Source organism: Ahaetulla prasina, chromosome 2 (assembly GCF_028640845.1).
Source record: "Ahaetulla prasina isolate Xishuangbanna chromosome 2, ASM2864084v1, whole genome shotgun sequence".
NCBI lineage: Eukaryota > Metazoa > Chordata > Lepidosauria > Squamata > Colubridae > Ahaetulla > Ahaetulla prasina.
Genome location: NC_080540.1, coordinates 229,044,138 through 229,069,467, shown reverse-complemented (window position 1 = coordinate 229,069,467; position 25,330 = coordinate 229,044,138). Strand labels below are relative to the sequence as shown.

At 38.4% G+C, this 25,330-nt stretch overlaps 1 protein-coding gene across 5 annotated transcripts in view; it reads left to right on the top strand.

Moving 5' to 3' along the window:
• Positions 1-11,738, top strand: part of KANK1 (KN motif and ankyrin repeat domains 1) — a 155,103-nt gene extending 143,365 nt beyond the window's left edge. For 4 of the 5 annotated variants that reach the window (XM_058173127.1, XM_058173125.1, XM_058173126.1 and 1 more), the window contains 4 exons: positions 405-547; positions 4,425-4,625; positions 6,520-6,618; positions 7,215-8,320. In XM_058173127.1, the coding sequence (XP_058029110.1) occupies positions 405-547; positions 4,425-4,625; positions 6,520-6,618; positions 7,215-7,280 (509 nt within the window). In that variant the 3' untranslated portion in view covers positions 7,281-8,320. Of the gene's footprint in view, positions 1-404; positions 548-4,424; positions 4,626-6,519; positions 6,619-7,214; positions 8,321-9,913 lie in introns of those variants that run through there. The other variant, XR_009153863.1, reaches the window with a different exon arrangement.
• The last annotated feature ends 13,592 nt before the right edge of the window (positions 11,739-25,330 follow it).

Here is a 25,330-nt window from a genome sequence, read left to right as displayed (position 1 = left end):
GTTGTAGTCAATAAACAAAAACCCCAGTGGAATACAAACAAAGCATTGGGCACCATTCATCATGGCTGTGTCTTGTTCCTGGGGAGAAAGTTGAGCACCGGCTTAGAATAATTGCCTTTAAGTTTACTGTCTGTAGCCATTCCATAAACTGTGGCTTTGTGCCCTCTTTCCAGCCCTCCTATCACGCAAATTATAAAGAGAGAGTTGTTCTCTCTCTTTGGCTGAAGAACCATTCCTGTCTCTCTTTTCTCCTTTGCAAATTCTTCTGAATCATCTTCATTATGTAAGCAATTGCTGCACTTGGAAAAGACTGCTCTGATAATAGTCGATTCAGTTCTTTTGCACAATTGTGTCTTCTGAGCTTTCAACTTTCTCAAGCAATTCTCTCATCAATCTTTTTGCAGATGTCTGTAATGTAAATCACCAAAACAAGGCTGGCTATACACCGATTATGCTGGCTGCCCTTGCAGCTGTAGAGGCAGAAAAAGACATGAAAATAGTGGAAGATCTCTTTGCCTGTGGAGACGTGAATGCAAAAGCTAGCCAGGTTGGTCTGCTGCTATCAATCTCAGTCATTCAGAGGCTGGAAGATGCTCCCCAGAAAAATAAAAGAGCCTTCCTTATATTGACATCACTGGTCATGAAGAGGGAGGGGGGAGTTTGGGGGGATAGTGGAAGTTGGGGTGATACCTGCTTTAGGAAGGCTGTAAGAAAAACAGAATCATCTTGCTTGTAAATACAATAATTCCATCATATCTTTAAAAAAAATTTAGAGTAATTTCCCAACCTGTGCATGAAAGCCGTACGGGTCTGGATGGGGAGAAACAGGCTCCAACTCAACCCTTCCAAGACCGAGTGGCTGTGGGTGCCGGCATCCCGGTACAGCCAGCTGACTCCATCGCTGACTGTTGGGGGCGAGTCATTGGCCCCCACGGAGAGGGTTCACAATCTGGGCGTCCTCCTGCATGCACGGCTGTCATTTGAAGATCATTTGACTGCCGTCGCCAGGGGAGCTTTTTATCAGGTTCGCCTGATACACCAGTTGCGTCCCTTTCTAGACCGGGCTTCCTCTGCACAGTCATTCATGCCTGGCTCCCTTGAAGAGCACCGGCTTAGAATAATTTGTTTTTAATACTGGGGGGTGGGGCGGGAATGCTGGTTTTCATGTACTTTATTTTCTCTGTGAGGATGAAATAAGTTATAAATAGAGCTTTGCTTTGAAGTTTTTTGTGTTTAATTTTGGCAGCGATTTTGTTTAAACACCATCCAGCATGAGTGGTTTCGTATATCAAGCCAAAAATCAGCTATTGCTGCCATGGTTGGGGACTACATTGCTACTTTTGAAGAGGCTTCTCCTGCAGTCCTTAGGCAAATCATCAACATGGCAGATGGAAATGGCAATCTGACTCTTCATTACAGTGTCTCCCACTCTAACTTTGAAATTGTGAAACTGCTTTTAGATGCAAGTAAGTTGGCTAGTCTGAATTTTGGGTGGTTCCTTGTATACGTTGTATCTAGAACCAGCAGAATATTATGGTCAGTTGGCCTCTAAATATAGGAGGTTTTAATAATAATTAATTTATCATATATTCACATGAATAATTGATTTTGCATTTGAGCTGTTGTCAGTTTGGAAATTTTTTTTTTAGTTGCTAAGAATTCTGTTCCTAACTACAGTATTTCTTTAGTGGTGATAAGGCCCTCTAAAAAAACCCACCATTCTTTGACACCTGTAAGCCATTGAGTTAAATACATACAAATATGTCATTTCTGGAAGCCTTAGATATGTGAAAAGCATTGCTAAAATATTTGTGTAAGGGAGTAGAATAAAGTGTAGTGATTTTTTTAAAATTTAAAGTTACATTAAACTTTATTTGATTTGTTTATGAGATCTTCCCTACTAAGACTTCCCTAGTACCTGAAATTCTGGCCAGAAACTGTTGCTTCTGAAAGTTCATAGAATTTTAGAATAATTGCCTTTAAGTTTACTGTCTGTAGCCATTCCATAAACTGTGGCTTTGTGCCCTCTTTCCAGCCCTCCTATCACGCAAATTATAGAGAGTGAGTTGTTCTCTCTCTTTGGCTGAAGAACCATTCCTGTCTCTCTTTTCTCCTTTGCAAATTCTTCTGAATCATCTTCATTATGTAAGCAATTGCTGCACTTGGAAAAGACTGCTCTGATAATAGTCGATTCAGTTCTTTTGCACAATTGTGTCTTCTGAGCTTTCAACTTTCTCAAGCAATTCTCTCATCAATCTTTTTGCAGATGTCTGTAATGTAAATCACCAAAACAAGGCTGGCTATACACCGATTATGCTGGCTGCCCTTGCAGCTGTAGAGGCAGAAAAAGACATGAAAATAGTGGAAGATCTCTTTGCCTGTGGAGATGTGAATGCAAAAGCTAGCCAGGTTGGTCTGCTGCTATCAATCTCAGTCATTGCTCCCCAGAAAAATAAAAGAGCCTTCCTTATATTGCTATCACTGGTCATGAAGAGGGAGGGGGGAGTTTGGGGGGATAGTGGAAGTTGGGGTGATACCTGCTTTAGGAAGGCTGTAAGAAAAACAGAATCATCTTGCTTGTAAATACAATAATTCCATCATATCTTTAAAAAAAATTTAGAGTAATTTCCCAACCTGTGCATGAAAGCCGTACGGGTCTGGATGGGGAGAAACAGGCTCCAACTCAACCCTTCCAAGACCGAATGGCTGTGGGTGCCAGCATCCCGGTACAGCCAGCTGACTCCATCGCTGACTGTTGGGGGCGAGTCGTTGGCCCCCACGGAGAGGGTTCACAATCTGGGCGTCCTCCTGCATGCACGGCTGTCATTTGAAGATCATTTGACGGCCGTCGTCAGGGGAGCTTTTTATCAGGTTCGCCTGATACGCCAGTTGCGTCCCTTTCTAGACCGGGCTTCCCTCTGCACAGTCATTCATGCCCTCGTTACGTCCCGCCTAGACTACTGCAACGCTCTCTACATGGGGCTCCCCTTGAAGAGCACCCGGAAGCTCCAACTGGTCCAGAATGCGGCTGCGCGGGTGATAGAGGGAGCACCTCGTAGCTTCCATGTGACACCTCTCCTGCGTGGTCTGCACTGGCTTCCGGTGGTCTTTCGAGTGCAATTCAAGGTATTGGTTACTATCTTCAAAGCGCTCCATGGCAGAGGACCGGTGTATCTACGGGACCGCCTACTACCACCGGTAGCCTCCCATCGACCTGTGCGCTCCCATAGGGAGGGCCTCCTCAGGATGCCATCGGTTAAGCAGTGCCGCCTGGCGACCCCCAGGGGGAGGGCCTTCTCTGTGGGGGCTCCTGCCCTCTGGAACGAGCTGCCTCCGGGGCTTCGTCAACTCCTCATCCTCCGGACCTTCCGCCGCAAGCTGAAGACTCTTTTATTCCATCTTGCAGGGCTAGTTTTAACATGATTTTAAATTTTAAATGGGGTTTTTATCTTTTTTAAATTTTATGCCATATATTGAATTAGTTTTTTAAATGGTTTTAACTTTTGTTATATGTGTTTTTTATTGGCTGTAAACCGCCCTGAGTCCTTCGGGAGAAGGGCGGTATAAAAATCTAATTAATAATAATAATAATAATAATAATAATAATAATAATAATAATAATAATAATAATAATAATAGATGATGATGATGATGATGATGATGATGATGATGAAGAAGAAGAAGAAGAAGAAGAAGAAGAAATCATACATTTCAATTATAGGTTTTTTGGGGGGAGGGGGCTTTGGCTTTACTTCCAATTTCCCTTTACTGTTTTTGGAGAAGATATGTAATAACTAAAATTAGTGAAACTATAGCTATGCAAATCCATCATTGATTAATAAGATGTGCTTCACACGTTTGCATTTATACTATTGGAGATATCCAAGGGGATATTTCTCAAGAGGAAGACCAAGTAATGTATTTTAGATAAGGTTCTGTTCAGAAAATCTTTTTTCACTGGAGGCCTAACACTGCACAAACCATAGTACAATTTGAAATCTAAAGTACAAGATCTTGATTGGTATTTATGATTTATTTGGTTAATATTGTCTAGAAAACTTCTGTCTTCACTTTGAGATTTTCTTTAAAAGTACATTTAGAAAGAAACCAAATGAATGGTCATCCATGAATATTATTAATGTAAACTCTTTAAAATGCTGAGGAATGAATTGCCTTATAGAAAGCCTTAGAGGGAGAAATGGTTGCCTGTCCAGAACTGAGTAGAGTTTGTATAAAACCCCGATATTATATGTATTTTCTATTAAGTGTGTATGACAGATCCACATTTAAGAATATGATGAGCCTTTAATTGGGTGTGCAGAAATATAGGTGCTGGTGTTCTTTGTTCAGTAGAATTCTCTGTGAAATTCTGTTCGCAAAATGAGAACTCTCCTCTGGTTTTGGTTTTTTTCCCCGCCATACAGGCTGGTCAAACTGCTCTGATGCTTGCTGTGAGCCACGGGCGAATAGATATGGTGAAAGCTCTGTTGGCTTGTGGTGCAGATGTCAACATCCAAGATGATGAGGGCTCCACTGCTTTGATGTGCGCAAGTGAACATGGGCATGTGGAAATAGTCAAACTTTTGCTAGCTCAACCTGGATGTAATGGTACCCTGGAAGACAATGTGAGTTTTTTGCTTATTATTTGCATTCCACTCTTATTTTGTACAATTCAAGGCTGGGTACAAAATGCTCCTTACCTCCTATTTTTCACACAGCAACAAAGTTTGTGGGGTGAGTTGGGTTGCAAAAATGTCTGCCTGTTTAATTAATTAAGTAATTAAGTAATTAAGTAATTAAGAGAGAATTACATAGAACTCGAGATCTTCCATTTGCTAGTCCTGGGTCTTAACCACCACACCACACTGGCTTTCAGTTGCCTCCATACATTCCCATTAGTTCATTACATTCCACGTCATCATGGCTGAAACTATTTTAGGGTAGAAGTTAGTAGACTGAAAATATGCATCAGATGTGCTTGCTTGAAATTCAGCGGTCATTAAAATACTTGAATTTTGCATGGTTGCCAGTTACATGCATGGGCACCTGGCATTTGAATCTGAAGCAAACGGAGATGCTTTGGATCTGCTAGAGGCAGATCCTCTATGTTCTGTTTCTTTTACAGTGATGTTGCCTTTTCTCTGAACATATGCTATTTATCTGACTGGATTAATAGAGACTAGCATTTTTAACAATGATACTACAGCTCTTTTTTTAAAAAAAAAAAATTCTGCAGAGAGCTCTTTTGACGAAGGCATAATTTATCAGAAACCCATGTTATGAAGAGCAGACTCTGACCATCATTTTTTAAAATATGAAATGTGCCTTTCAGCTCTGTCATACCTGTCATTTTATTGATAGGAAATCTAAGTCATCCTATTCCCCTAAAAATATCCACGGCTTCACATATTTTTCCCAACTTTGAATACTGGCTCAGTGTGTTCAGGAACCTTTTGGCTGCTTTTTAATCAGCGTATCTTTTTTTAATACGTAAAGATATTCTATGAAGCTCAGATCATGTGTTAGGTCACAGTTGTTTGATGGATTGGTAGATGACAGAGAGGGAGGTTAGAGCTGAAATAAAAGCAAATGCTCTATTAAAACAATGTCCCCCAGTGGAGGCTTTAATTATATTCAACTCCAGTGTACCATGGCTGTACTCATCAGAGTTTAAGTACGATAATCATATATGTAAATAAAAAACAGCTCTTTAGAAACACTGGAAATTAAACACAGGTTTCATTTAATGGGAGTTATCACAGTCAAGTGTTTCCATTTTTTAATTTAAGATTTTGTTTTCTATTATTTTTTTCTTGCTCTGTCCTGAACTAGTGTTCTTTTGTCTGGAAACAGTCTCAGAATTATTTGCAAGGTTTTTATAGTAATAATCCAGCACCCTGGTTGGGAGAAATTTGAAACCCATGGTGACTGCTGAATTGCTTCATAAAACAAAATCACAACATTTGTCTTAGTTAAAATTAAGTGGTTTTTTTTTTAAAGGACTATTATTGTGACTGATTTATATTACAGGAAATTAACCAGAATAGCTTTTAATATATCAAGGTTGGTATGGATTTTTTAAAAAGAATATACACATTTTCTTCTAAATATGCTAGTATTGTAATTCCTTTAGTCATAACAACAGGAACTCTGGGAGCTGTAGGTTTAGTGCCAGATGGGGGAAGAGATTTATTTATTAAGCATAGGGCATCTAAAAGAGCTCATGCAATTACTGATGTAAAAATTTAGTTTAAAGAAAGCATACACACACACAATATAATACAATATAGAAGATAATATATTAAGGTAAAACCATAATAAACTCAGCATTAGAAAGAGATGTAGACTTTCAGTAGGATAGATGTTATAATTCAATATCTAAAGAAGCTTCTGGTATGGCTGTGGTGAAATCATCCCAGATACCTTGAAAATTCCTGAGGGGACATTCTTGAATCATGGGGAAGCGATGATCTAAAAAGACAGACATGTTTTTATCTTATTTATTTTCTTTTTCTTAAGGATGGCAGCACAGCACTTTCAATAGCCCTTGACGCTGGGCACAAGGATATTGCTGTTCTCCTCTATGCTCATGTAAACTTTTCAAAAACTCAGTCCCCGGTGAGTGGCATAAGTCGTATTCCATGTACTCTACAATTGATACAACTAGTATCAATACAACTAGTATATATGGCTTAGTGTTGAGAGGATTTCTGACTCCTAAGAGTCCAGTAAGTTAGTCTTCCACTCTCAGACTAGAAACTGCTAGGTAATGTTCTTATTCTTTTTGCTGTCATGGCTATTTATGTTTGAGCTATTTCAATGTATCTTTTCTATTCGATGGAACAGATCAGAGGTCATACAGTTGACTTGTGAAAATAATAGAAGCAGTAATGAGCTAAGGCTTATAAGTCTTATCTCTAGGGTAGGGGTCACGTGCTCTTCAATCCAGATACCAAAAAAAGCAGAAATTTGTTCTTGTCCCTTTCTGTTGCTATTTTTCTTTCCACCATCTTCTATTTCTGGAACTTTATCTTTCCAAAACTAACACCCATGGCCACACTTTTTTTGAAAGCATGTGCTGTATAATTCTTTTTGCTTCAAGTGTATACCCAGCAGATCAGCACTGATCCAGCATAGTAATTCAACATACTGAATGGTTCCGTGACTTTGTGTTCTAACCTTACTGATACCACTTTTTTCCCTTTTCGTTTCAGGGAACTCCAAGGCTTGGAAGAAAGCCTTCCCCAGGTCCTACTCACAGAAGCTCTTTTGATTGCTAATGCACAGAGATATGTAAAAACTGCCACATCCTCTAAGCTGCTAGTGATTACTGTTTTACAGTGACAGATATTGAATGTAATCGTCATGTGCCTGTACTCACCAGCAAATTGAAAGCCAATGTTTAGAGCTAGGGTAGCCTATATAAGAAAGAGGTGAAGAAGCACTCTTGCAGATAAGAGAGAGTTTACACGTGATGTGGCTTTCAGTTGATACTTCAGATCAATCCTCACCACTCAGATTAGTCAAACTCATCCATATGGCAGAAACTTTTTAGGTTTCCAATAAGGTGAAAGAATCTGATACGATTACAGTTTGCTGGATGGATGACTTGCTGTATGGGAACAGCTGTCATAAAGGAAAGGTTCTCTGCTGCATCATAGGTCATATAAAACCCTAAAGTCCCCTTTTGCTCCTATTTTCAGCTTCCATCTTTGCTGCCGAATATATCTTGCTGTTACCTACATACAGTTATTTAAGCTAGCTATTTGATTATGACTCTACTGTATTACTTTGTAAAGGTATGTTCTCTCTATATATTTATATTTGCTACTGTTGGGATGTTGGCAAGAACTCTTTTATTATACACGTCATTCCAAAATGATTCTGATTGTTGTTTGAATGCTTTTTTTATTTAAAAAGGGATAATTGCTTAAATTTGCCCTTTGGAATGTCAGCTGGTGGCTTCATGGCTTAAACAATAGAAGATAGACCGTTATAGCCTGAATTGGCTAAATAAATTGTTGCTACCGATTTGTGTAGCTTTTCTATAACAGAGTCAGTCAGTATTTTTGACACTTTGAATTCCAATATAACCAAAATAATACTTTACACATAATAATAATAATTATTATTATTACATTTTTATTAACTCCATGATCCCTAAGATGTTGGAAAATGCTATTCTGTAGTGAATGCAAATGTAGTTCTGGGCACCTAGAATGCTTATTTTCTTGCCTTGCTCTCTGCATCATATGCATTTTAATGTTTGAAGTGCCTTAGATTCTTGCCATATTTTCAAAATAAAAAATTCTTTAGCTTATTATATGCTTTGGGCTTTTTATTGTTGGTTTGTTTAGGGATTTTTTTTTTATTTATGGAACTTGAAAACCGAGAAAACTTTTTTTAAATTTCTGTTTGGTTTACATTGTATCAATAATACAAATTAAATTTGAGAAGTAGAAACTACAATTTAAAAGGAATTTGAAAGAATCAGGGTTCTATATTTTAACAGATAACAATAAAAGTCATTAATATTTTCCAAAATCCTTTTTAATATTTCTTTTAATTTTCATAGAATCATGTAAAACAGACAAAAGTAAAACTAAAGGGGAAGCACTAGAACATTGGTTCAGGGGAAATATGTGAAACAGTATGAAATAGAACTATTGAATCAAATGCAAAATATTAGTTGAAATCAGCAATAGCCAATTTAGCTGAGGAGCACCAGAAAATTATTCCAGAATATTATCCCAATTACTGAATACAACACAGAAGAGAAATATCCAGACATTTTACAGATTATAATCTACAGTGATACTCCTTCCCCAGGGGTGAAATCCTACCGGTTTGGACCGCTTCAGGCAAACCGCTAGGGATTATGGGCAACTGTAGTAATTACCCCTCCTTGGCCTCACCGACGCCCAGCCGGTCGCCACTCACCTCTTCTGGCTGCTCGATATTCCACAGAATTCAGTGTTAAATGCAGCAGAGAGAATGCTAACTTTTCTCCCTCCATTTACAATGGAGCTGCTGCAGCCTGTCCCTTTTAAGGTAGTCCCCAAGAGGGAGGGGGAGGGGGTTGCAGCTGGAATGGAGCCACTTTTGTGAATGGCAGGAAAATGGGGAAGGGGATTTTCCTGCCTGTCATCCATTCCTCAATCTCAGCACAGACTGAGGGAAGGATGGTAGACAGGAATATGTCCCTCTCCATTTTCCTGCCATTCCCGACAAGGAGTGGCTGGGAGGGGAGGGGCCAGTGAGGAGCCCCTCGATGTGAGTGATGTCGAGTTGGCCACACCCATCCAGTCACATGACCTCCCCCAACAAGCCACGCCCACAGAACCAGTAGGGAAATTTTTTTAATTTTTTTAAATCTTTCCTTTCCCTTATCTCATGTTTAGATGGTCTCTTTTCAAGGTGCCCAGGAAGACACATCCGAAAATCTACTTTTCCCATTGAACTTTTAGTTATGCATATTAGCATATTTCCTTCATCTACAATTAAATCATAGTGAATAGTTTTTATTGTGGGCTGACTTAGCACTCACCATCATGGGTCTAGGACAACTCATCGCAGGACAACTTGCCGTGGGACAACAGAACATTACATTAATCGTTTCATTCAGATACTTATATTATTGATGACCACGTTTTCATCAAAATTATTGTAACTCTTATACTTCTGTATTGACTATTTTATTATTATTGGCTCAGTTCCATCAAAATTAATTTAACTTTTGTATTTGTTGAATTGCCCGCAGCAAGTTGTCCCACAGTGATTTGGTTCCAGCGAGTTGTCCCATCCTACACTATCACTACCAACAAGACAAAGGGAAAGTTTACCACAGTAACCAGGAATCATTCAGATGGGAAATTAAGCAATATAAAATAATTCTATTTTTTCCTTATTTTAGTAATCTTCAACACCATAACTTTTCCTACCTAAGATGACATCAAAGTGATTTCCTGGCAGAGATACCATTGTTTCATATGTGATTATATAAAGGTGGAAAGGCAATGTCAGTCAAATACAAGTACTGTTTTTCATTGGAACTTGAAGCTGCCTCAGGATTCCTCGGAAGAAAAATAATCCCAATTTAAAAAGCCAATTGTTTCCTACAGCTAGTTTCTCACTGCCGTGAAACTAAAGTTTTGTTTGCAAACACATTGCAAACTCTGGAATCAGAATGATGAACCAGAAAAAAGATATATCCAAATATTTCTATTTCACACCTATCCTTCCAAAAACAAATTAGGACACATATAGTATTTGGAAGGACAGATATGATTACTTTGGCCTAACTCTGTCCTCAATTAAAAGGTCTTCATTGTATGTGTTTTAAAATGTAATTTTATTAACATTTTAAATCACATTTTAATTGGTAGAATTATATTGTAAACTATTTGAGATTTGTATATAGGTTATACCAATGTTTCAACCTTAGCATCTTTTAGAGATGTGGACTTCCAACTCCCAGAATTGCCCATGCTGTCTGGAGAATTCTGGAAGTCTACACGTCTTAAAGCTGATTGAGAAACGCTGGGTTATGCAAGTGTTTTTCATGAACAAATTCAGCCAACATTGTCGGGAAACCAAACCTCATATAATTAAAAAAACACTATTTTTTTTTAGCCAAACCATTGTACAGTAGTTGCTAAAGAAGAAACAATTAGCTGGTTTCTCATTCCATTAAAAGCAATGGAAGGATTAATAATACAATTGTGTTTGTAGTAAAACACAAAATAAATTTGTTTTCTGTGTGTCTTGATAATGCAGAGTACATTTCTAGTAAGGGATCCAAAGAAGATGGAAGTCCTAAGATTCTTCCAACCACATACAAAGAAAATATTCACCTGGTTTCCTATCTGGCTATATGCATGTTATAATAACATTATATGATAATTAGTTGCACTTTTTAACCACTGTATCCTTACGGAGACACCTTTTTGGTGATTCTGGGACCTCTAGAATGGTATTTGAAGGCCTAATGTTCAGATTGCCATCCAGCAAAGCAGGTGCCTATATATGGTACATATATATGCAGCATTTAAAACGGCAGCATTTTTCTGTTTGCCATTTAACTGTGAAGAGCAGCTTTATTTAGAATGGATTTGTGTCCAGAAGCACCCTGCCAAGTTTCCTCAGGAAGGAAATGGCTAATCATAGGTTGCTTGTTTGCTTATTTAAGCACAACAGCAATTTTCAAGACCCAGTTGCTGAAGGGTGTAATCCAGAGACCGTACCAGGCATACAGCAGCATTGTGCTGTAACGAAAAGTAAATAAACTTGCAAGAGTTGCCAAGAAATTCTTCTAAAACTGAAGGACACATCTGAGAAATTTGGACATAACCTAGAGATAATAATATCAAAATACGGGCATTGGGCATTTATTTGGCACAAATTACTTGAAATTTGTGACAAATATAACTACACTCGCCATTTTGAAATTTAACATATTTTCATTGAAGCTAAGCTAACCTTCCTAGACAAGATCAAATGGCATGGTAGTCTGCAGAAGTAGACATTTTTTTTCTGATGATGTAGTCAACTTTTAAGCCTGGGCAAATATTTAATAACTGTGTGGCGAGGAATCATGAAATGTCAACTATTACCATTATGTTTGTCATTGAAAATAGATCATCATCCCAGTAGAACAGAAAGAAAATAAAAGGAAAAGCAGATGTACAAAAAATTAACTTCAGATTGATAACACATGGCCAATAAAAAAATTTATTCTATTCTATTCTGTTCTGGTCTGTTCTGTTCTGTTCTGTTCTCTCTCTCTGTCTATATTTTATCCCTCTGTCTGTCTGCCTGCCTGCCTGCCTGCCTGCTTATCTATCTATCTATCTATCTATCTATCTATCTATCTATCTATCTATCTATCTATCTATCTATCTATCTATCTATCTATCTATCTATCTACCTACCTACCTACCTACCTACCTACCTACCTACCTACCTACCTACCTACCTACCTACCTACCTATCTAGCTACCTACCTACCTCCTATCTATCTATCTATCTATCTATCTATCTATCTATCTATCTATCTATCTATCTATCTATCTACCTACCTACCTACCTACCTACCTACCTACCTACCTACCTACCTATCTATCTACCTACCTACCTACCTACCTACCTATCTATCTATCTAATGCCAGGGCCAACAAAAATAAATAAATGGTACAATAACATGACTCTGGAGAATTGCAAAATCTGAAAAAATAGTTTATACACAGTCTGGATTGATTATAAAAAGACATTTGATTCATTACCACATAGCTGAATCATTAAATGTTTGGAAATAGCTGGTGTCAGTAAAAACATTAGAATATTTATTTAAAAAATAATGATGCCGTGAAATATAGAATTGGTGGTTGGAAGTGAAAAATATGGGCTTGTCAACCATAGCACAGGCATTTTCCAGGGTGACTCATTTATCACCTTTATTATTTGTCATTGCCATGATCCCACTTTCAGTGATTTTAAAGAAAACAAATATTGGCTATCAGACAGCAAAAAAAGCTAACAAAGTCTCCCATTTGCTCTATATGAATGATTTAAAACTTTATGGAAAATCAGAAATCGAAATCTAGTCGTTGACAAACACTAAGAATTTTAACACAGGTATAGCGCAGGTATTGGCTTAAAGAAATGTGCTACAGTGGCAATACATTGGGTAAAATCACAATAACAAAATGGAAATGCAAAATAGCCAAACTATCAGAAACATTGGGATGAAACCTACAATTATCTGGGCACTTTACAGTTGGATAATATCGCACACAGACAAGTTAAACTCTGATTAGTAAAGAATACAACCATCGTGTGAGAAAAGTGCAAAAGCCAAAACTGAGTGGTGGCAACACAAAGCCATCAATACCTTGATCATATCTGTGATATAATGCACTGCTGGAATTAACTGGACTTAAACTGAACTGGACACTTTGAACCGAAAAATAAGAAAACTGATTACCAGTAATATTGATATGGAGATATTACATCTTCATAGTAATATTGATAGATTACAGGTAGACCTCGACTTACAACCACAATTGAGACCAAAATTTCTGTTCCTGGGATATTTGTTAAGTGAGTTTTGCCCCGTTTTGTGACCTTTCTTGCCTCAGTTGTTAAGTGAATTACCACAGTTGAAAGTTAGTAACATAATTCTATCATATCGCAAGATCTAAAATGGACAGCTATCATCAAAAAAGGACAACAAAGAATGTTCTTTCTGCACCAACTCAGTAAGCTCAAACTGCCCAAGGAGCTGCTGATTCAGTTCTACAGAGGAATTGTTGAGTCTGTCATTTGCACCTCTATAACTGTCTGGTTCAGTTCTGCAACCCAACAAGAAAGACACAGACTTCAGAGGATAATTAGAACTGCAGAAAAAATAATTGCTACCAACCTGCCTTCCATTGAGGACCTGTATACTGCACGAATCAGAAGAGGGCTGTGAAAATATTTACAGATCCCTCACATCCAGGACATAAATTGTTTCAACTCCTACCCTCAAAACGACGCTATAGAGCACTGCACACCAGAACAAGACACAAGAACAGTTTTTTCCCGAAGCCCATCACTCTGCTAAACAAATAATTCCCTCAACACTGTCAAACTATTTACTAAATCTGCAGTAGTATTAATCTTCTCATCGTTCCCATCACCAATCTCTTTCCATTTATGACTGTATGACTGTAACTTTGTTGCTGGCAATCCTTATGATTTATATTGATATATTGACCATCATTTGTTTTGTAAATGTTGTACCTTGATGAATGTATCTTTTCTTTTATGTACACTGAGAGCATATGCACCACGTTCAGGTGAAATAAACTGTTGAAGAAGAAAAAAGTTCATTGGCTGATATAAAAGAAAGCCAAGAACAAGCATTGATGCAAGTTAAAAATTGGAATTTATTAAATGTACAGGAAACAAAAAGTGAAAATCATAATAATGTAATAAAAACACAAACAATACTAGCAAAGAAAAGCATTACTTGGTCAGTTTCTACAAAAGCTGGAAGGGGAAAAATGATAAAGATAATAATCTGTCTATGGTTTACAAAAACCCTGAAGACTTGATTTTGGCTACACCATTGCAAGCCATTTAAATGAATGCAATCAAACCCAGAATGAAAAATCATCAAATGATTCAAAGTACAGATGGTTTAAAGAAGCAGAAAAAAATAGTAGATTATATACTCAGTTTGTGTAAGAAAATCTCACCATCTGATTATAAATAACAATATAACACAATTGCCAAAATGATTCACCGGAACATCTGTAAAAATGACCATGTCCCAGTGATGAAAGATTGGTGGAAACATAGGCTTGAAAATTTAGTAAAAAATGAGCAGGCTAAAATGTGGGATTTCCAAATACAGACTGATAAAAGTCTTGGCTCATAACACACCAGATTTAATTATGGTTTAAAAGAAGAAAGTGAAGGTGATTGATGTGGCAACAGCAGAAGAGAAGAATTGGCGATCACAAAGTATCAAGATTTGAAAATCGAAACTGAAAGATTATGGCATAAACCAGCCTGTGTGGTGGTCCCACTGATAATGTTTAGGGTCCAGATAAATGCACAATCATCTGGTAATAATAGAATAGAATAGAATAGAATAGAATAGAATAGAATAGAATAGAATTTTTTATTGGCCAAATGTGATTGGACATACAAGGAATTTGTCTTGGTGCATATGCTCTCAGTGTACATAAAAAAAGATACGTTCATCAAGGTACAACATTTACAACACTAATGCTGGTCATAGGGTACAAATTTAACACATAATGATACAACACTTAATGATAATCATAGGATACAAATAAGTAATAAATAATAAGTAATTTATACAACACATACTGCATAGTCAGTCTTAATTCACAAAGGGTTTATCAGGATGAATTGTATAGCTCTGTGGAATTTTTCAATTCTTGAACATGTGACAGAAATAATAATTAAAATAAGTAATCCTAGTATTTATAAATCACAGAATTGAAAAAGTATACAGCTTATGAAAAACTGCATTAGAGCATCTAAAATACAGTTAGGACCTTCTGGAAACAATTGCTAAAAGATTTCCCAAAAGGATTGCTAAATCTGGACTACTGGCAGGATAGTAAATGACTTTCTCTTAGCAACATCTCAACACTCTAGTCTTAATCTGTTCCAAAGGGATCATTACTGTCAAACAGCAGCCATTTCCCCAAGGAGAAGGGAGACCCCTGCTGGTGAACATCAGGAAAGAGATGTTAAAAGAAATTGTATCCTGTGAATGTTTCCTCCATGTCACCATTATTTTATTTATTTAGATAGGACTTATTAATTTCTATGCCAAAAGATAATTGTGCCCATGTCTCTCTGATAATGTGTGAATTAACATCTATATTTCTAGATTGGCAATATATGCTGATTGGGCCTTTAGGAACCCATAGTCTAAAGTATACAGAGACTATCATTTGTAAATCCATAAATGTTTCTCTGAGCCTCTCTGGTAGTTCTCAATTTATTCTGGATGTGAGATTTCTCATATTGACATGGGGAATCTTGTGGGGTTAGTTATTATATTTGCCAGCTTTACAAAACTGGATTTGCCTATCCCAATATGCTTCCCTCTGCATGTTTTCAGATTTGTGAATCACACCGGGTGAAATCCAAAGCCAGGTTCTTAAACGTCATAGGCATTAATTTCTGTGTTCCATTTTATATATGTCTCTGACAGGTAGAGACTTAAATAAGAGAGACGACTATTTCTGGAGAAAAATCTATCTACGTGGTTGCTAAGAGTCGACACCGATTTAAGGGTGCCTAATCCAATTGGATTGCTAATCTGAAAAGCAGGATAAATATGCTTAGAGCATCAGCATCTGTTCCAAATGTCACAAGAAAGATGTGACAATGACGTTTGTTTGTTTGCTTCTCTGTCTTGTTAGATCTCAAGGCTCAGGGCAGCAAAGGGTAGACCATTTTTTTAATGTTTTAAATCCTGTTTACTGACATAGACTCTATTGAATATCTGATTATAATCCTTTCTATCTTAGTGTAATGGTAATAGCATGGTAGAACAGGGAGCCCTGTCTAATATGTATTCAGAAAGGACTTGTTTTCTGATTAAATTTTTCCCTATATGTAAGATTTATCTTATAATGGGAACAGACAAGATAAAAATACAGCTAGTTAAAATAGATACTGTTCACCTCTCTCTCTCTCAATATCGTTATACTAAGGATGACAATATGTTACTATTCATTCACACAGTCATAAAAATACAGATTGTTAAATGATAGCAAGTTTCACAGTGAAGAGTGCTAGCTATGCAATTAAACATGGTGGTTTTTTAGGATCTTTTTATATACTCAGAATAAGTTCCTGAGCCATGAGGAAAATCTTTTTTTTTTTTGCTTAGAGCTCATTTAATACAATTTACAATTAAATCAATCTTAGATTCTTTCTTTTCTGAACAATGTTTAGATGATGTTTGTTACTGTACCCATTTTACAGATAGAAAAGTAAATGGGAAGGAACGATTATTGAAAATCAATAAGGATTTATTGCCTACCTTTTTACACAGAACAATAGTCTTAGTAAATAGCAATTAAATTAACAGTCTTAATTTCTTTTGCCAAAGAAATGAAGTGGGAACAGCATTACCAATCATTCTACTTTCAAAATAGAGGAAGGAAAGCTTTGCTTCGATTTTGACTATGAATATATAGCAAAAGGTACATACACATGCACACACTCATGCACACACACACAATAAAATAAAATTCAACTTTATTAAATGTACCAAAAGATAGGGTATCGCACACAAGACACAAATATAATGAAAATACAAAAAGCTAAAATAAAAAAATGAAACAACCCCCAGTATAATTCTAACTCAGAGGTAGGTAACTATAGCCCCTTTACAACCTGGCTCAGGAATTCTGGGAGTTGAAGTCCACAGGTCATAAAGAGTCATAGGTAATTGCCCATCCGTGTTCTAACTGTAACTAAATAACTAAACTGAATAAATACAAGGTGGTGTGGCAAAATCCCAGAATCATCCATATTATCGAAGACTGGGGCCCCAATTAGTGGATGAAATACATGATTAGTGGGAAATTACAACAGGAAAGCCTAGCTGAGGGCACCACTCACAATCTCAGAAGTTTCTTCACTGGTCCAGAAAGAATGAGAAGTACAGAGGGAGAACTTGTAATCCTAACATGATAGGATAGAATGATGTCATAGGCATCACTGAAACTTGGTGGGACAACACAAATGATAGGAACGTCATCCTGGAAGGTTAATACTAACAATACGGTGCCCTTCAGTGCATGTCTTCACAGGAGAAACTTCATAGAAGTACCAATGCTTGAACCCGGTGCCAAACCACACTGACCATAGTTAAAAGCAGCCATACTGAATGAAGGGCAGGAGAAATGTGTATTTGCATTAAGCAGCCAGAGCAGTTTAACTCATGTATTATGTGAATATGCCCAATGGCTGGATACAGATATTGTTCCACGTTTCAGTATTGTTTACTTTGACACTGATGTATATATGTAGGCTTCTTTATCTGCTTTTACTCACAAACGTGCAGAAAAGACAAAATGCCAAGAGGTGTGTTCACAGGCACCCTGACACCACTCTGTGCCAGGCTGAAAATGTAGAGCATAGTACTAAGTGTGAGCCCAGCTTTTGTGGCTTAGATGACAAGCTAGGATTAAACAAAGCATAGCTTGGCATGATTATTTATCAGGGTAAAGAGAGAATACATGAAATAGGCTCTTCATCCAGAAAAGAAATTGTTTAAGACATGGATTGAAGCCCTTTAGCCAAGACGTCTCGGCATTAGATGAGCAGTATTAAAAATAGCATTGAGAGGAAAGCATTTGCTTAATCACTTGAAACAATCTACTTATTTCTGACCTTCTCTGCCACAGGGGAAAACTAGCTGTATCCAAAAGGAAATTAAGTATCATAAATAAAAAGGTAGCAATTAATTGTGTAGTCTCTTTTAAAGAGTCCCAAGCTTCCTTCGTCACACTCTGCCAGTTTATCAAATCTAGCTCCATTACGGTTGTCTTCTCTCTCAATTGATGGTGACATTCTAATCAGAAAGCCTCCTATGAACTGGAGCTGGCCTGTGATAAAAGAGCACAAACATATAGAGTGCATATAGGATTCTATCCGTCTTGCATTGTGAATTACAAATGTTCTGAATGTCAGTTTAATGAGTCATGCAGCAGCCCTTCAATGTTCTAAGTCACTGGTCCAATTAATTTTTTTAGTGCCCCTAAAATGAATCGGAGGATCTGTGTCAAGTAATACAGGGATGGCTTTTGCCTGCTCCTCTGCATCCCTTTTACAAATCAGGCCTAGCCAAGCCTTGAAGTCACGATAAATTAATCAGGTTGATTAACTGGGTCATAATTTAATAGAACGTTCAAAAATGAATTTTCCAGGGAAAAGATTCACAACATTGGGTGCCTACAGAGAATGTTATGCAGCACTGTGAAAGGATAATGGTGTGTGAGGGTGGGATGGGGTGTGTGTGTCTGAACAGTTGGCCTAATCTTTGAGGATGCTTGATGTTTAGGAAAGGTTTGCTTCTTGCTTGTTCAGTGGTTCTGCTTGTTTTTCTATTGTTAATGTACTGCCGTACTTAATCTGTGAGGGAGAGGCACTGCTGTCTGAACAGAGCCACTGAACTATTTGGGGTAGGCCAGGAACTGTAGTCATTGGCTCATACATTGCATTAAACTATGGTGTGTGTAACCTTGATTCCCTTTATAAATAAGAGTTGGCTGTCTTCATATCTGTGAAATCATAAACCATAAAATAAACATTACGAACTAGTACGACTAGACTCGCACAACATACTAAGTCAAAATGTGAGTTGGTTGGTTTGGATTTAACTTATCAGGTAAGCATATTTATAACCTGCATGTCCATCCTTGAAATTCCTGATCCCAAGGAGGCAAACCACAAAAGGAATTTGAGGAACAATTTTATGAAGAAATCTAACTTCTGGTACAATGGGAAGCTTGTCTGAAAGAATAATTGTGTTAGGAAGTTAAGTGGGCAAGGCAAATTTAACATCAGGACAAAAAATCAGCATAGTTAATCCTCCTTTCCAGAAGAGACCACAAATGTAATGAGTTTGCTACAGGATTATACACAAAGCCATCTGAATGTCTTTATGCCCACTAAATATAGAGATGTGTGCTTGTTCCTTGGTCTGTAGGTACATAGGCAATGGGGAAAGGAACAAATGAACAAACAGGTCTATATATACTATGCTACAACTGACATACTTGCATCAGATATCAAAAAGAAAGTGTGTAAAGTCGGCATTTGTATGACATGAACATCTGTGTATCACCATTTTGCTACCTTCATACAATCATTTGCACCAAACTTTGAATTAGTTTGTTCCCTGGATCCAATCTGAGGGGCAGGGGGGCTGATAATAGAGAATATTCGATTACTAGACAGGAGAAACTAGGTTTGTGCACTTAAATTTATAATTATGATGTCAAAGAACCAACCTTGCACTTCATCCTATGTGACCAATAATAAAACAAACCAGAGGTTCCCTTCCTCTCTGAAAAAGCCCAAAGAGCTCCAAAGAACACTTATGGATTTGGAATGTATGCAAGAACTTTTAAAAGAGCAAACATTTTGCTGCTGACTGACAGAGTTGGATATAATGTAGACACAGAACATGAATAATTTAAATATGGTAAGACAGTACATACAGCATGATGTCCAGAATTAGTTGTGGATCATGTGATCTCTAAGAAAGAAGAAAGACTTAGAATGGAAACTTCAGTAACATTCAAAGTCAAAGAAGACACGAGAATTTTTTTTCCTGGATTTTTCTCTCTGCATTTCCAAGGTAGATCCAGCACATTTTTAAAATCAGTCTTTTTTTTTTCTGGCTTTTCTTCCCACCCACTAAATTTGGTCAGGCCTTCCAGGTTTTGGAAGTAGACAAAGAGGAGAGTGGAACCGAGACATAATTTCTTTACAACATGGTGTTGGATTAGAAAAAAATAAATAAAAGCAGCATGCATAGCTTCTAGCTTCTGACATTTTTTCCAATCACTTTACCAGCAAGAGCTAAAGGAGACATCTGTATTTTCTTCTATATAATGAATTTTATGCCTGTATGTGAACTTAAGTTTTCCCCCTGCATTATGTCTCTGTGTTCTTATATACATACATTCTCCCTGCATTATGTCTCTGTGTTCTTATATACATACATACTTACAGCCATAACTGGGTCCAGAATTATGATTGCACCTGATTTTAATTTTTTTTTTTTGCAGCAATTTTTAAGCGAAACCATTGTCCATTACAGTCATTTTCTTTTTGCTGGAAACAGGATATAAATCCCGATTTCCAGCAAAAATATCATAAATCAGGGTCAAGTGACCATGGGATACTACAAATGGCATTAAATGTGAGCCAGCAGCTGAGTATCCAAAATGCAATCACCTACCCATGGGGAAGGGCAGCTGTCTAAACTCTGAATCTGGGTCATAAATACATTTTGGGGTGGGCTGTTGTAACTTTGAAGAGTTACTAAGAAACTAGTTGTAAATCAAGAACTACTTGTGTGTATACATACACATAAGCAACAAAAAACACTGAGTGAGCAGAACACGCTTTGCTCATCACGTGAGCAGGAGGGGAGGTAGAGGCAGTCAGAATGGACAGCATTGTGAGCACCTGCTCAACTGCTTCTTGCAGGATCCATTGATTACGTACCATCAAGTCAGTGTCAACTCTTAGCAACCACATAGGTAGATTTTTCTCTATGACTATCTGTCCTTGATTTTTCAGGTTTTCCAACAGTGTAGCCATTGGCACTGTAACTGAATCCATCCATCTTGCCGTTGGATATTCTCTTCTCATTTCTGCTTTTTCCAGCATCATAGACCTCTCCAGAGAGCTACATCTTTGCACACCGTATCTGAATAGGCTAATTTGAACCTGGACATTTGTGCCTCAGGGTTGATTCATTCAATGAACCATTGGTTTGTTTTCCTGGCAGTCTCCGGTAGCGTGTTCCCAGGCATTTTCTCCAATGCTAAAATTCAAAAGCATCAAATCTTCCCACTCCGCTTGCTCCATGTCCAACTTTTGGTTCCGCAGTGTCAGAGGAAATACTGAGAATTGCACAATTCTGATTTTTAAGATTCATTGGGGACATTTTCTGGAATGCATTTCCCTACAACCTTGACTAGATTCAACCTATTTTCTCTGCTTATCTTACCAGTCCATTTGATCTACTTCTGATTTTTGGAGAAATACTTTTCTGTAAGATAGAAGTGTCTATTCTGGTTACATTGGTGAAATATGTAATTACATATAAAATGATCAAACTATATTAATATTTAACATATTAATGTGTGGTATCTCCAGATATCAAAAGCAGGTTGTAAAAGTTCTGCACACCAAAGCTGTGCAGCCATTTATAATCCTCTACTAGGTGTTCATCACACAGTCCACAAACACATTTTAGCACAGCAAAACTGCTCAGGCTCTGCATATAAAATACGAATAAACCATTTTCAAGTATATCAACTCCCACATTATAAGACATATACTGCGGGTGCTATTTACCTCTTAAGTGACTTTATCTTTACAAAAGACATACTTAAAATTATTAGCAATCTGTGTGACTTATAGGAAATAGTGATTTCCCCAATTATATGAGGGATTTAGTTTCATTTCCTGGACTACTCTAAGAGTGTCTATGACAGTTAACTTATGGTGGCTATTTATAGACCATCATGCTGTGTCTGCAACCATGTCACTTGCATTGTAAACATGAAAATGATGTGAAATTGTGGACACCTCTGCTTTTCGGTAATCTTGTGTCAGTGTTCTCTAGTATCAGGTGGAAACAGCCTAGCATCCTGTTCAGGACATATTTTTGCTTGTAGTTCTCGGTATGACAGATTGACCAGTCATTCCCTCTATAAAGTCCTGCTCAGGGGTGGTATTCACTTACCTTTGCTACTGGTTCGCAAATAGGAGAGTACATGCCACCTCCGCGCATGCGCAGTGTCAAAAACGGGATGTGATGATGTCCAGGCGGCTCGGTGGAGCCTCCTGCAGCCGCTGCTACCGGTTCGCCTGAACCGGATAGAACTGGCTGAATACCACCACTGGTTCTGCTGGTCATTCCCAAGAATAGCACAGCTGACAGTCACGGAACCCTCTAGTCACATCCCAGTGCATCTTTACAGAGGGAAGGGGCTGTTCATGTAGGCACTTTGACATGAAAATGTATTACCTTAAGTAACATCCAATTTCTTATAAATATAGCCAAATGATTTCTTTTAATGAAAATACACAATTGAAGTATCTTGTTTACAAAAGCCATTTCAACAGCTAATAACACACCAAAAACTAATTTTCCCATAATGTTTCATAACGTCCCTTCCTGCAAGTTCCCTTTCGCACTACAGACCTCTTAGTTTATTTAGGTTTTTTTACTAAGTTTACTAAGTAAACTAAGGCCTCAGCTGCAGCCTTTCATAGCTCAGGCTGTTAAGGAAGCCTGTTATTAGAACACAGTAGCCTGCAATTACTGCAGGTTCAAGCCCGGCCCAAGGTTGACTCAGCCTTCCATCCTTTATAAGGTAGGTAAAATGAGGACCCAGATTGTTGGGGGGGGCAATAAGTTGACTTTGTAAAAAATATACAAATAGAATGAGACTATTGCCTTATACACTGTAAGCCGCCCTGAGTCTTTGGAGAAGGGCGGGATATAAATGTAAACAAAAAAAAAATATGTAGCCAGCATACCCTGTCACTGCACATGAGTTTAGGGCTGCTAATTCTGTTCATTGACAAAGGTTTGGATCCATATTAATGCAAGCTAAGGAAAGGCTCAAACAAGATCAAGCCTTTGTTTTATCCAAGTTCAGAGCAGTTAAAGTTCTGAATATACAAAAATTTATACAGAAATTAAAATCTGAAAACAAGGCTGGTGATAGGTTTGATTATTAGAGTTCCTGCAAATTCTAAAACAGGGGTTTTTACCCTTGGACAATACAATATTTCTCAATCTGATTACTAAAACATATCCTTCGCAGTGTCCATTTCTGAAAGATGTTTTTCTGTGGCACATACCTTCTTATTGATCCATTACCTTGGGCTATTATGTCACACAAATATGATTAATAATTAATGTAAAATTTAGCTCAAGTCCTAGCAGATGTCTTGACCTCTAAATCTGGTCTTTCAGTTTCTTTAGGGACCAAATTTCTCCCTCTGGCCCCACTTTGGACAATCAATCTGATTGTTTGCATCATAGTCTGTCACTGGCAACTGAGCATAAAGGTCTGTATTAAAAAAAAAAAGCTAATGAACAATAGTATAGTTGTCTTCATAATCAATTTGGCTGACATGACCTGGAAAAAGATTGAGAAAGCAGCATTTTTTCTATTGGCAGCACATACACAGGTTCGTTTCTTTGACTGTCAACTTAGGTAAAGTAGGTTTTGCTGTTGAAGTTATACTTTGGGGAGAAAAATTCTTGAGGTACCTGTAATATTATCACAGCAGCAGTAATCTTTCCTCTGTGATGGGAATTGTTTTATTCTTCAACCGCAGTCTGGGTTAGAAATCTTATCCTCTAACAGCAAAACTGCCAATCAACAACTGATAACGGACATCTTTCTGCCAATCAACAACTGATAACTCTCCTTTCTGGACAGAAAAAGTGTTCTTCCCTCGGACCGTTTGAACGAAACATCCACATATTTAAGAATTACTATTCAAATTTACGGCCGTTGCAGAACTATTTCTCAGAATGGCGACCGAAGAGAAACCTTGAATTTTCCAGGGAGGTGGTGGGTTTTAGCCGTTAATCAGCCAGACTAAAGATGTGAAATTGGACGGAAATCTCTCACTTCTCTTCCCCCTCATGAAGTGGAAGTAAGGTATGGAAGCAGCTGTTCCCCATAAATCGTCTGGCCCGAGACATATTTCTGCTGATCCTCTGCCTCCCCCCCCCCCCAACAACCCTTCCCAAGGACGAAATTAAATCCCCTACGAAAACTTATTTCCAATTATACGCGCCCGCGTTCGCCAACGCTGCAAACCTCAACAGTTCTCCGGGAACGAACGCAAGAAAAGGCTTGCAAAGATAAACGAGGGTATAAAACGAAGTTCCGCGCAAAGGGCCAAAACGAGGTTAAAAACATGTCTTGTTTGCGCTGCAGCCTTCCCTCCTCTCCTCCCGCCGTTATACAATTTATAAAGGCCACACATTCCATTGTCCAGGCTAACAAAACGACTTGTGAGTCCCTTGTAGCCGTTGCAGGATTGTGTTGCAGAAACACAAGCTTGCGCTGCAGCGGCCTTGCCCTCGCGCAAGAGCGCCTCGGATTTGCGCGCGCCGGCGACCTAACCTCGCCTTGCACCGATTTTTGGGAATCAGCCGCCTCGAGCGGGGCGGTGGAAACGTTTTCCTATTGAAACGGGCCCATCAGCAAAACCAGAGAAGAGTTTAGTGGCGCCTCCAAGACCAACCCGCTTATTTTATGAATCCTGCCACTAAGTTTCGGCAGACTGCAAATACTACATCCAAAGGTGCTTTTTCCAAAAGGCAACTGGATTTTCTTGGGTGTGTGTATGTTTTTTTTTCTTTAAAAATGTTTGCTTCTCATCCAAGAAGCTTCTTCATTTCTTGGATGACAAGCGAAGGTTCTCCAAGAAAAAAAACCTAGAAAGTCCAGTTGCCTTTTGGAAAAAAAGCATTTTTGGGACAACCACCCCCTGGATGGAGGATGGAGAATCTCCATAGACATTTGCAAGTGGGCTGTAACCCGAAGGAGAAGCTTCCGTGCCAAAAGGCCGTTGCCTCGCAGGCATCACTCTGCAAGGAACCTTATAGATTGGGCCTAGCCGGGGGTGGGGTGGGGTGGGTCAGGTTTGCGGAAGGCCGCTGGAGAGCCTTGGGGGTGGAGCCAAGAGCGCCCGGGAGCGGGTCCAGGCTCTGGAAATATACCTTCGAACAAATAGCAAAAAGTTCAGCCAATTCCCCATTTGACCCGCGCGTCTTTGCAAAGTGACGAGGTGGGCTGCAAACTTTGCACGGCTTTTGCTGCCACCGGCTAGCCGGCTCCTCCAGAAGCTGCATCCAAACAAACCCCAAGCAAAAAGCAACCGCTTTTGCAGGCCAAGGCGAACTGCCTCCTCCGGGGGACTCTCGCCTGTCCTTTTCAGGCTCCGATTAAAAAGCGAGCCCTTCCTTGCAAAGTCGAGCAATTCTTTGCACTTGACGGCTCGGAAAGGCGCC